Source organism: Chelonoidis abingdonii, chromosome 2 (genome assembly GCF_003597395.2).
Source record: "Chelonoidis abingdonii isolate Lonesome George chromosome 2, CheloAbing_2.0, whole genome shotgun sequence".
Lineage (NCBI taxonomy): Eukaryota > Metazoa > Chordata > Testudines > Testudinidae > Chelonoidis > Chelonoidis abingdonii.
In genome coordinates, this window is record NC_133770.1 from 20,444,977 (window position 1) to 20,459,296 (window position 14,320).

Genomic DNA, 14,320 nt, shown 5'->3' on the forward strand with positions numbered 1-14,320 from the left:
TCACAGCATATTTGAGACCTAACAAATATTCTCAGACAGCGTCCTATTGGGAATATTCCACACACTAAACTCCAATTTACAACCATTGGTGTTCTGTGTGTGGAACGACTGCACAATGCGCTCATGTATTTTTAATAATCAAAGACAAATAACTTTAAGCAGAATTTTTCAGAAAGTGAACAAAAGATTTTGATAGCTAGATTATTAATATATCCCATAGCTACTGGACTAGACAATTTTATGATAAAATATTGAGAAATATAAAGAAATACTTTGTGTTAGTTAGTAAATACCTTGCAGTAAAAACAAATAACTAGATGCATTTTACCTGTGTGGAGCATATTAAGGGTACTTTCATGTTTCTCCATTGGAAAAGCTGGTTTAAAATCTGAATGCTATTACAGTAATTATTAATGTTAAATAAGATCACATTTTAATAACTTTTGATTGCAGACTTTCTGAACACATATAGCATGCATCAGTAGTGCTTTGCCACCAGATTAAATATTTCAATGTTTGCTCAACTTTTCATTGTACATAAAGTTCTGAAACTTAGAATTGGAAATTTTAAGGGAATGGCTTGTTTGAAAGAAATCATGTGTGCTTCATTAGCTTATATAATTTATAAGGGAAAGCATAAATATTTGGAAAGATTCTCACTTTCATCCATAGAGAAAATATAAAGCTAACAAGTACTCAAAACTGTAGTGAAATTTGCTCATGTATATTTGGAAGTACATTGGAATCAACCATTTGTTATAACAAAGGACAAATGCACAAGAACAGTAATAGGTTTACTTAAATTGTATAAGGTATTTGCTTCAGTTAAACAAGAGCCATAATTTTCACACTCAAATAGTACTTTTTTTTTTTACAATCAGACATTGATTTTGTCAAAATTAACACACCTAGCATGAATATCTTGAGATGTCAATTGTTTTACCCATAGAAATGGTCAATAATTAATTACATGTTAAACCTAAGATCCTTGCCAAAACCATGCAAACTTCAGTTTAAATATTTTAATATGAAAACATAAAAGAAAATAAACAAAGAGAAATTTACGCACATGTAAAAATATAAATGTAAAAAACAAAAGATATTACGGGGCAAAAAAAGCAGAGAATCGCTATTTGATTACACAGGAAGATTTTTTTGAGGTTGTCATCTTACTTGACTCTGTAAAATTCATAGTTTATTGATGCTATAGCTCAGTGTGAGTAGCAGATTCTTCACAAAGACCTGAGGAGAAAAAGAGTTACATATCGTTATAAATGTTTTAAACAGTTACATTTTGTTAAAAGCATGAAACTTTTGAATAAATGACAGTAAACCAGTGACAATTGGGTGTCTGAAGGATAATACTGAGGCTTTGATATCAAGCCTGTATTTTTCCTGGATACCGATGATCCATCCCTCTTTAACACAGAACAACCAGGCTTTTTATAAAGTACAGTAAAACTACCAGGCTTTGCCCCCTGGTTTTCAGATATGTTAAGTTAAAATATTTTAGAGGCCAACACTTCTGTTACATGGTATGAATAAGATCCATGCAAATGTATGTGAGGTGGCATCTTTGCAAAATGTTTTAAATGCTATGAAATAATCTGTGTGTTCCTTGTAATTCAACTGTTATCCCATTATGAGCTATGCAATACAGATTCCTTAATTATCACATCACAAAAACATAGATGCATATTTTAGTTAAATACATATTTAAACACTTCAAACTCAGGAAATGCCCAAGGTTTCCACACACATTGCACACCCGGGTTTCAATCCGTTCAGCTATTTCCACGTACTCACTGAAGTTGTCTGAAGTTACATGTGGATCTCTGAGAGTAGAACTGGACATACTATGTCCTAAAGTTACATTGAGCAACATTAGTCGTGGTAGAAAATTTCACTACTATGCAATGTGAAGAGTTCGGGTTAATATGAAATGTAATTTATGTATTGCCTGACTTCTGAGTATTTAATTGTAAGGTTACATTAAAATATGGTTCAAATTAATTTTTTTTAAAAGTAAAAGGAGATTATGGCCCCAATTCTGTAATAAGATCTGCCAGCATGTACCCTTCTATCTCTGTAACGTGTTACTGAAGTCTATGCTAACAGATTCCATCGCAGGAAAGGAGCGTAAAACACAAGTCTCTGTATTGACTGTGAATTTCCATTGCTGCATGGTCAAAAACAAACTAACAAACAAACAAAAGTGAAACTATGGAATTCCACAGTGAAATATCAACACAATATCACATCCATATAACCAATGTCTGTGCTTTATTTCATAACCCAGTAAACAGTATCATAACACTTAACCTAGTGGAAATGTAATATGCCACACATACACAAAACAGGTATTTTCATTGCTTATCACTGTTATATTTTTTAGCTTTGGCAAACTGTCCTGGAGTTTAGTTCTCAGTGAGAACTAGCAACCTAGAAAGTATCAACTTGCAAAACACAACTGTTTGAGTAGTACAACAGCAGAAAAAGTCTTTTTAAGGTAGAAAAGGGTTTCCCTCCTTGCATAACTCAAAAATGGGTGACTAGAATCTGCTCAAAATTTCATAATTAGTAAATGAATCATTAAAAATCACCTTTGGGATGAGACCAAGAATGGAAAATTTCAGCCAAAAAGAATAATTTTGCAGTGTTATGAGCACGTAAAAAGAGGATTGTAATAGAAGTCTCACTGTCACTTTATAGCTTTCACTGCTAGTGCTTGTATTGTTTTCCACTGACAAAACGACTGACACTAGACTATACACTAATATAATCCACTGTTGGCTGGTTTCCTATTTCTCATTGGTTTAAATGCACTCTATCATAATTCAATACAAAATCTGAATTAGAAACCACTGATATGTCAGTGTTCCAGAATTATCATTGTGTGTGTGTGTGGGGGGGAGGGGAATGAAAACTTTTGGACAACACTTTTTAATTCAGGATACATCAGTCTGACTTTATTTATCAAACGTTATCATTTGATTGACCTTCCTGTTTGTAGCTTGAAAAAAAAAAAGGTAACGTGTTTGAGAACTAACTCCTAGACTCTCAGGCATGTGACAAATTATGGAATATCTAAAGGCACGTCTCAGCACTTTTGATCGCTTGTCTATGGAAAGGATAGCATAGAGATTTTTTTGTGTGATCAAAGAATAGGTGTGACAGAAAACTGATCTATGGTTACAAATATCAAACAGTTTGATCTTTCTAAAACACTTCACTGAAGTTTTTCCATTCTTTAATCAAACAAGAAACATCAGTGTATTATGAACCTGTATATAACACCTAGAATAGAGATGTGACTAAAAACAGAGGTACCAAACATGTCTTGTGAGTAGTTTCTTCTCAGTGTGCACGACTCCTATTAGCATCATGTTTATGCATTGAGAGGATATTGTGCCCTTTAATATTTTACCTTAGCATGGATTAGTAGGGCTATATTTGATTATACTGATCATAGGACGTTTGTTATAGGTTACCAGCATAAGTCACATTCAAATCCTTTGCTTTTAACAAATTAACATTATGGAGGTTAAACCAACTATTCTGATTTTCCTTTAAGATGAAACGCATAACAGTAAAATCAATTATATGCCCATAGCAAAACTTTATATAAAGTTTGTCTATGTTGGTTACTCTGGTATGATAATTTTTGCACCCACTATGTTTAAAATGGTATCTTGAATTCACAGATACAGCTATGGATGCAAAGCGCCAAAAGTTGACAGTAAGAACAGAAGTCTATAATATTGCTTTAATTTAACGTACGAATGAAGTATACCATTGTAATATGGACAAAATATTACAAAAGTCACTTTTAATTCTTATCAGCCGTACTCCTTTGTAAGTTGCATATAACGGTTTTATACTTGACACACATCTTTACACAATGATTTTCAGAGAATTGCAATTTCCATTTTCTCAGGAGTTTGATGCCAAATTCCACAGAAAATTCAGACAGACATTTTCCTACCACTCAGGTATCAGTCTTTTCATCAACCAGCTGCTAGCCGCAAGATTATTTGTGGCATCTTGCTTTCACTGAATTTCACTGGTGTTTAATAAATGCCTTTTCATCCCTTTTCATGGCTTATTATATTAATTAATTAAAAAAATTGTGCATAGTGGCTTTTTAAAAAAAAGTCTTCTTATGAGTTATCAATTATCTTTTTCCTTTAACATAATGACTTTATTTCCTTGTAAAATCAGATCATATAAAGAATGGTAGATTAATTTATTTCCCTCTGCATTTCTTCACAGTGTTAGAGAGGTTTTCTTTTTAGCGTGACTATGGTTTTTGCAGCTTCTTCAATTTGCAGTGGCAGCTATTTGCATTGTTTTGCTTATTAAATGGCACCTTATTTGTCTGTGCTAATTGCTGATAAGAGTAAAGAGTACAAAACTTTTTCCCCCTTCTGCAAAGAATTTTTGCTATTTCCTCAGTCACGCAAGTTCCAAGCCCTGCTCTCCCTACTCATGTAAACAGCCACCTACTTCAACGGGGATGCCCATGTGAGTAAGACTAACATGTAACAATGAGAATCTTTTCCACTGTAAATTAGGGAATTGTTTTATCAAAGTTATAATGTTGAATTAATATGTGCAGAAAATATGGTCATACAGTTGAGTTTAAGCCCAACAAAATGATTGTAAAAAAAAAAATTAGGGCATCTTGTTAATGAAGAAAGATATTTCAATAGGTTGGTTTTAAGTGAAAATATTTTCTGTGCAACTTGGCCTATTATCTAAGGTGTACAAAACAGCAAGTTATTTTACACCAGGTTTGCAGGCTATTGTGACAACAGCCAGCAAGGTGAAGAAAGCTACCCAACTTCTTTGTTTATGAAAAGCATATTCATTATTGTTTTTCTACACTGTCCTTTCAAGGTCTTTATTTTTACCTCTAAATTGCCTTTTTCTTTAACAAGCACAACAGCAAAAACAATACTGTGCATTTTGAAGGAGCTGAGGTGTTTTGAGAATTATTTGTGCTAATCTCTTCCTCTACTGATTATTAAGACCAAATAGAGCTCTATAACTATAGCATAAATTATTTTTTTTAAATGTAAACATTATTGGAAAGTTATATTTTTTAAATGATTTGTCTGCATGGCTGATAAAAAGAACTTTAAACTTTATAATAATGTATTTTTCCCGCCCTTTACATTGAACTTTTTCAGCATATGTTAAAATACACACTAACATGAACAAATTCCATATGCTTCTTTCTATTAATGTCTATCAAATCAACTTTTATTGTATGTGCTACATATTAAAGACTTTGAACCTTTAAACACATACTAATATTACAAACATTGATTCTAAGATCAATATTTCAATGCATATTCTATCACTTTTCAGTATAAAAAGCACATCCAAAAAGGATGGTCCTGCCACATTTATAATTTTACGATACTAAGTGCATTCAGTGATGTGCTTCTTGGTTTTAAAAATGATTACATAAAATAAAATCACATTGAAAACATGACCAACAAATAGCATAATGTATGAATTTTCATAAAAAATAAACTAAATGTTATTTATCATGGTATTTTTTTCCTAGTTTCAATGTTTTAAGAGGTATTAGATTTTTGAGAGGAATATATTTGACATAGGAATGCCAATGTATTTAAATGCATTTTTTCTAACAAACATCTATAGCATGCCAGCAGTTTTAAAGTTTTAAGCAGAACTCCCCACTGATGTCAATGAGGAGTTCTGTTCACAAATTGATGGCTACATGTTAATTCTAGCTTGTAACATGAACTATGAGCAATAAACAACTAAACTTAAAAATAGCGTCCCCACCCCCGACCCCTTGGTTTCATTGCAAGAGGTTATTTTCGTTCCTTACTTTGGGATGGCAAAACAAATACACAGAGTAAAAATGTGCTGACCGTGTAACACTAGGAGAAAAACACCCTTCATGACATGGGGAATGCTGAAATTATGCTACGTTCAAATGTGCAAAAGAATTAAAAACAGATGTTAAAATCTTTCTTTTAAAAGAATCATTTTAAAAATAGTTAGGTAGTGCTGTTGCTTATTCAACTAACACTTCTCCTGCAAAGTGGTTTGTTGCATCCAAAGCAGTACATTAGGTTTCAGGGTGGGGGGAGGGAGAAAAAAATGCTGTAGAGAGAGCACATGTTACATCAGACACAGTACCTGATTTTTCACTGCACAGCTTGTCTGCTAGATAGTCTGCCTCCTGGGCGATAAGTGAGAAAATTTCATCTTCATACTCTTCTATAATACTTTCACACTGTAAGAATAAAACAGGAACATATATATTATATATACACACACATACACACAGAGACAGTACCACTCCAGTAATGAAATAAACAAGATTGCTAACCAGAACTGTACAGCAATACAGTGGAAAGGGGTACCTTATTTTGGTTTGCACTTCCTGTCTTGTACAAACAAATGATTGCCTGTTAATTTTCAAAATATTCCTTAAGATTTAATTATATGCTCTCTCTGGTTGTCTTTTTAAAAATACACTAACTAGGATAAGAAATCTCTTACAGATCACATTTTACTTGCTTTTGAAAGAACACCTTTCAATGTCAGTCACTATATTCATGGAATAGTCACTCAAAAGTTAAATTAAATAATAATCCATTTCATGTTATTACACTAGTATTCACAACATGCAGATGAATAAAGCTCTCTGATCAAACTAATGCATCTTTGGTTTCACTACAGATAAGAAAATTGACTTTAATCTACCAAATGATCTTTTTTCAATGTTTTAAACATTTTAAAGATTATCAGTAATTTGACTTCACTTATAGAAAATGGATTTCTGATGTTTTGAACAGGGTTCAACACTACTGCTGAAGCAGAGTCTTGGTGGAGTGTGTCTAAAGAGACGTTTTGTTCTGAAGAGCTGTATTATCTAGAGTTATCTTTTGGCAATCCTGAGCACAAATTAGGAAGGACAGAAAGTACTTCCCCAAAAGCCCAGACTAAGGTTTAATCATTAAACAAGGGTAGAAGCCCCATGAAATGGATTGCAATTAAAAAAATATACACCAAGGAAAACTCTGATTTAAATAAAGAAGTCACAACTCTACTACCAAAAAAAAAAATAATCTCTTGTATTTCTTGAAAAATTAGCTCTAGAATGTGCCATTGCAAGAATATGATTTTTTTGCTGTTTTAAGTCAACATTTCACAGCACTCAACATCTTTGAAACTCAACCATTAACTGTACTTCTCAGTGAAAATGCAAGTCACTAAATGTGCACGCTGGCTTAATTTCATGGATTTAATAGTCTCACAACATTGCTTTTGTGGTGTACTGAATACATGTGGAATCATATGCAGCATATCACTGCCCTAGCCACTCTTTTCTATATTGTGTGTTTCCTGACACTAGAAAGATACTTAATGCATAAACAAAACAAAATTATATGACGTAACTGGCACCTAAACATTTGTTTAACTCAGCCTAAGCCAGCATTCTTGATTAGCTCACAGAAATTTGTCTCCATTCAACAAGGCCTAAAGAAAAGATGACACCGCTACTCCTTTTTTAATCCAACTATAAATATTAAAATTACGGTAGTATTAATTTGGATTTTTACCCAACACAATAACTCCCCATTTCCTGCATAGAAATTAAAAAATATACTTCCTTAGTAACACTGATTTGTATTTAACCACTTACAAAATTTGAATTGTTCCAGTTTGGGAAATTTGTAACATGTAAACTGAGAACACACAGTATAATCCATGGGTAATTCTTGCAACTAAAATGCCATCTGTTTCTAAATAACATTATAAACCACATTATTATTTTAAAACACTTAACGCGATACTGTGACAAGCAAATACAGAGCATATAAGAATATGTTATTATTAAAACAATTTACTATGTGCATGAATTTAGTACTTGAAGCTACATTTATCATACAGGGAAGAGTATACACTAGTAATACTTTAACATACAATGTTACCAATTTGTTATGTTAGCTTACCGCAAATGTCAAAGGTTTGTAAGCATCAGAATAAAAATAGAATTCTTTAACATCGGCATAGCTTTTCTCATCTTTTGGAGGAGCAAATCTCTTGAACGCCCTTTTTTGGGTTTGAGGATCCACTTGCAGCTGGTAATCATTCATTCTATCACATATATTTTCCATTACTTCCGTTAAGTAGGTCTCTGACTTTGCTAAAGGAACCTAGTGGGGGAGGAAAATGGAATTTTCTTTTCTTATTATATATATTACCAAAAATAACTTTAAGAGATTGTACCTCTATAGACTGATGTGTCATAGACAGCGAAAAAGAATCAGTGCATATCTCTTAATCTGCATAATTGTTGACCCATATTATATTACGTACATAATTAAAAATGTCAGCTAAAGCAAAGGTGACACTGAAAAATAAAACATTTACTCTTGCATAAAACATCCCCTTACACTGACCCAATTCTAGAATGCAGTTATCAGATTTTAATTTGTAAACATATTGTCATTCAAAAAGACATATACCATGCAGCAAATAAATGGAGACCATAGACTACAGTTGATATTTTATCGACATAACCATGAAAGATTTCTTAAGTCACTTTGTTTCTTTAGTTGACGTAGAGTTCTAGAAAGTCTTTTGCTTTCACTTGGTCTGTCTTAGTTGCTGTTCGTCAGCTCAGATGCAGCTGTTTAATACCTCCCAGGGGTTTTGTGAAGAAAATAATAGCTTACAAAATTTAACTTCTCCCAGGTTCTACTATTTCAGCTTTATTTTCAAACAGCTGGTCCATGTCTTTGTCCATTCCTTTTCCTTCAGAATTAAGCAAGAATTCAGCAGAAACATTTAGACACTACCTACATACTTAGTGAGAGTCTCAACAGTTAGTGATCCCAGGGTCAAAGAGCACCCCTCGCCCTTGGTAACGGGGACAAAAAACTTCTCTCCCGTCTAGACAGGTCAAGGTGCAAGATGCTCCTATCTCTGTTGCTTCTTCCGGAAGGGGGCGTGAACTGAAGCCAAGTGCACAGTAAACAACAGTGCTGTATCCTTGGACCTTTAGAAGATTTTTCTCTCCACCCTCTGCTGATCAAAGTAGGAAGTTTTCATGACAACCATAGTCAAAGGGACTGAATCACAAATGAACTCGATTTCTGCAATGTTGATATATCCAGTCTCTATTGTCTCTTTTCAGACACAGTATGAACCCTTCCGGTCTCAATGATTACATTACAGAAGCACTTTCACATGTGTGCTTCATTTACACAAAGGGTTTCCTTGCTTCACCACCATCTGGCCACAGATCAGATAAATAGAGGCAGAAGAATTAAAATTAAAGCCTAAAGGTTTTTCTTCTTCTTAAACTAGGTCCTATTATGAAATCCTCCTCCCCCAATCTCATTCTGGATGTGGAATCTACTTTTTTAAGAAACCTGGAAAAAGCAAAAAGGGCATGAGGCAAACACTGTATTTTTTTTTAAAAAAAAAAAGTCAGTTTTTAGTTTAAAATAATCTACATTTAGAGAGATGTGTATCCTATTTTACAGCAAGGTTGGGTTTAGTGGCATTTTGCTATGAAAACTATTTTATTAATTTCAATATTAACATTTAAAAAGCAAATGTGTATTATAAAGCAAGGAAAGCTAATGGCAGCAAAACATGGTTCCTGAAAGTCTATTTGAATTACGAATTCCAATCTCAAGTGATTTTTTCCCCGTCAATTAGAAGTTGAGGATAACAAGACAACATGGCACATGGCTATGTCTGACTGCCTCTTCCAAATAATATGCAAAAAAGAAAAACTGAATTTGCAAATAAAATAGAACTTTTACAAATCCTCTTGCAAAAGACAAAAAATTTGACATAATAGACCAAATGCTCTTCCCGTGCAACTTCCACTACGGTCAATGAGATTATACCAAAAATGTATCCGACCCAATGTGCTTTCAGTAGCAATAACCTATTACTATACTACACGCACACACACACCTCTAAACCTACTTGCAGGACAATAAATCAAACCAGCTCACTAGCAGGGGGGATTTTTAATGGATATACTAACTATATTTATTTGCAGATAAAAAGAGATCTACTGTGTTGTCCTAATACAAACAAGACTGTATTTTAAATTCTGAAAAAGAGATCTATTTATAGTCCAACTGTTGTTCAAGAATTCACTCACATCCCCTTCCTGTCAGTAACTCCCGATCCAATCACAAAAGCTAACAGTGGCTTAGCAAGAGTATACATCATGAGTGGCAAGTACTGTATAAGAACATAGAGAATGAGACTATTACTATATGCTGAAAACAAACCATCTATGCATTAAAAAATGCTTCTGAAATATACTGAATGAAAATCAAACTTCACAATGCATGTAACAGCAGCTACAGATCAAATTCCCTGGATACTTTGTGTACAGAGGTTAACACTTATGAAAGGAATTTTTGCAACCTGTTTTTTCTTATATTTACACGCCATTTTTGCTCTCATTTCCACCACCTATTATATTTCCCATAATGTTCTCAGAAGCCAACATATGAACTGCATCTTCTTAACTTCTCTTTGTATTTCAGTATGTTGTCTTATTATATTTAGGAAAATAATTTTAGGAGTAGCATATTCATGAAGTAGATTAATAAAATCATAATTATAAGAACTTTGCTTTAAAATGGTTACATCTGATTTTTTCTTGTCAAGTTAATAAAAATTATACTTAACATGTGACCTCCGAATAACTTTATTTTTTCACATAACTATTAGTTTGTCTGGAATCAGACTCTCAGTCCCTGTAAACTATATTGAATGGAGTGCGCAAATATATGGGAAACCCTTACACATGATAGATGTATGTATCTGTTCATTTCTGGTGTCTACTTATTAGCTTTTGGGTACTGAGCTTTTATTAAAACCAAGTACAACTTGAATTTAAAAGAATATAAAAGATTTTGTTGAAATATACTCAGAGTTATACCTGACCCCCAAAAGTTGAGTGTTCTTTTAAAAAGTGTTTTAATAATAAGAGCAATAAGTATTATGACAAATGGCAGAAAACTAAAGCCTTTCTTTCTATATGGTGAAGATTTTGAATAGTACTTGTCAATAAAGCAACTCCTATTGTAATCGTACCGGAGACATGGGCCTCCTCCCCGAAAAAGCTGTCTCAGAGATACTAACCTCATTAAAATATGAATGAAAAGACAGCCATCATTGTAATGGGACAAAGCCATTTTATCCTGCACCAAACTTTATCTGCTATTTTTTGTAAAAATATAAATACGATACCAAGCAAATTAGTCATTAGATTTGATGTGCATATTGATGATAGAATGCACGAATTATTTTAATTTTTCAGATAAATCACAGCCTCTGATCATTCTAAATGTTTGATTTTTTTGTTAATTATTTCATAATCTGTTGATTCTTCATATTATTTGAACTGTTAAAAGAGAATAAAAGATACTCTTAAATTTTTTTAAAAAGTTCACTGAAATTTTTGCTGTTTATTTTTGTTTTCCAGAATACTTCAGCCAATTTCACAAGACAGCTAGAGAATTAATTACAGACTACTACGGCAATACCTTAGTAACAGTCAGTTACAGGATGTTCATATGCCAGTTCATTACTATGTCTCTGTTAATCTCATCGTAAATGTCTTGCTTGATAGATACCACAACCAGCCACAACAAGAATACAATTGCATTATGGTGTGTGATAAGAGATATAAAAATGTAACTGCAGTATATATGCATTTTCAAAAACAATCAAGTGTTTTTCAATAAAACAGTACATATTTGGTTATATTTTAAAAGAACAGAGAGCCAGAACTGATCATATGCAAAGCTTTATATTTTATTGGAAATTGTTTTAAATAATTTTTAAACACATATTTTAAAATGTTTCATGTAGTTTAATCGCTATCTTTTCATCCACAAAGTGTTCAAATCATTTTTGATATTAGTTAAAAGTCAATATTTAGAAGTGAAAATTCAAACCTCCTTTGCTTTAGGCTAAAACAGGAGAAATATGAATGCTGAGCTACTCTAAAGGCTGATGGGATATATAATTAGCTATTATGTTAATTGAATCCACTGTGAGTTTGTTGTATGAGATTTCTTCATATAATATGCAAATAGCTTCTAAGGTTTAGTTTTATTAGACAATACAATTAGAAATCATCTAAAGGAGTGAATTCTAATGAGGCATAATAAAGGTTTGTAAAAATATCTGTTTGCTACATGAGCAGACCATCTGGGCTTAATCAATAAAAGAAACTGTATTGTGTAGCGGAACATTTAAAAGAAACTTTTAAGAATTTACCTTTCCAGTACCCATTCATAACAAAATCTACTTTAAAAGCAGGAGAGTTCATGTTATTAAGAAAAGACATGAAATTCTTGTAATATGGGAGCGAGTCATTCTGTTAATCAGACAATTGGAATATTGTTTACTTAAAAATAAAAAGCAGCTCTCAGCTGTGATGTCAATTGTGTTTGTATAGATACACTTTAAGTGAAGTGTTCCATGAGCAAAGTTAGCCATTATTATTACTATTAAAGACGTGATCCAAGCAGATGTACATACATTAGCTTTTGTAGTGTAACTAATCAGCGTAACTTCACTTTCAGTAAGATTCTTCAGCATTTTAATATCTGGAATTAAGAACTTTCTGACAAAGGAAGAAATTCACACTAGGGTATTCCACAGCAAGTCACAAACTCAACAGTTGCATTCCTTTTCATTTACTGCCAGCTCCAAATATTAAACTGGTTTAGTTAATGCCAGAATTCAAAATGTGTGTGATCTCTGGTCTAATGCAGGCTATTCAAGCTTTAACTAGTGCCCGGAAAAATTATTGCTCAACTCCTAACCATAACTGAATATCATAATAATAGTAATATATGTCACTCTCCTATGGTAGCCAAAGAGTAGTGTGGGTTTGGGTTCTTTTTAAACATTTAAAAATGGTCACTAGCAACCCACTAAGAAAAAGCAGAAGCATAATGGCAGCTGAAGCTCCACCCCTACAAAAAGAAATATTCTCCCAATGAGTACACTGCCACTTCAATTCACGGACAGAAGTGAAAGAGGACTTCAAAATATGATTAACCTACTCATTCATCATCTGGACTCTGTTTCTTCTGGAATAGGCTTAGTTTTACTGGTCTGTGTCGGAAAGCCTATGCTCCTAAAAGGAAAAAGGTCTGAAATACCAATAAATAAATAAATAAATAAATAAATTAATAAAAATAAAATAAAAAAGGTAACTTTTTTTTGAAAAGGTAACATTGCGCAGATGGCATAATAAACCTATCACACCCACGTATATAGCTGATATAAACATAAGCCTATAACTGCAGTCAATTAACGTTTCTTTAAACTAGTCCCTTAAAAACCTGCAGGGGCAAGTGTTTGTTATTCTGAATAATATGAAACCCTTGTCACTATAGAAAAAGGATCACCTCATACACACCTCTTCTTCAGCTGAAATACAGTTTGCTCCAATACCCATTTTCCTAAATTTTTCTCTAAACCATTAACCGGTTGCTTACCATCTCTAATTGGCATCCAAACCCTACCCAATGCGCCTAAAGTAACAACCAAGCAGCCCAAACAAACCATCCTATCAAAACACAAACTTTATTTACACTCCCACTTTCATTTTCTCCTTAAAATTTAACACCTTCTTTAAAAGAATGTTGAGGTGCCCTAGCGCAGCTTTCAGAAATCAGGTACACGCTCCTGAGCATTGTCAGGAGGGGATGTCACCTATTCAATATTTCTACTAGTCTCTGATAAGCCCCTTACAGAACAAGCCCAAGATGAGTCTGCTTTGTATAAATTAAACCATTCTGTTAGCTGAATGCAAAGTGTTCAGCAACTACCAGCAAAGGGTATCCCTTCCACTGCACGGCACAGAGGGAATCTAACCCACCCAAATACGCCTAGGAAGCAGGTGAAGAGGAGACCATGTGGCTATTCATTCTCCTCTCTCACCTCTCCTGAGACTATAAAAGCCCCTCTGATGAACACCACATGGTTGAGACTGCAAATGATTTTGGGTGTTTCTGTCTGAAGGCAGAGAATGAGTACTGTTCATTTCCTTGGCAAACTCGGGAAGATATAACTGTACTAATTCGGGTTCTGTATATGGCTTCTATCCATGCAAATAATGTAACTATACAGTCACAGTCAGGTCACTAATTATTCTGATTGAGCTGTGCTGCTAGTAATAGGAGGGAGCCAAAGAACACACAGGACCAGCCTTGTACAGGAGTACCCTGAGATCCATGGAATTAGCACCAGGATTTCCTGTGTATCCCCC

General features: G+C 33.4%; 1 protein-coding gene across 1 annotated transcript in view; it reads right to left on the reverse strand.

Moving 5' to 3' along the window:
* Positions 1 to 1,204: 1,204 nt before the first annotated feature.
* CNPY1 (canopy FGF signaling regulator 1) overlaps positions 1,205 to 14,320 on the reverse strand; it is a 72,021-nt gene continuing 58,905 nt past the window's right edge. Inside the window, exons 3-5 of the mRNA XM_032775629.2 lie at positions 8,004 to 8,207; positions 6,181 to 6,277; positions 1,205 to 1,242 (exon numbers count right to left, since the gene is read on the reverse strand). Of these exons, the coding sequence (XP_032631520.2) occupies positions 1,205 to 1,242; positions 6,181 to 6,277; positions 8,004 to 8,207 (339 nt within the window). The remainder of the gene's footprint in view (positions 1,243 to 6,180; positions 6,278 to 8,003; positions 8,208 to 14,320) is intronic.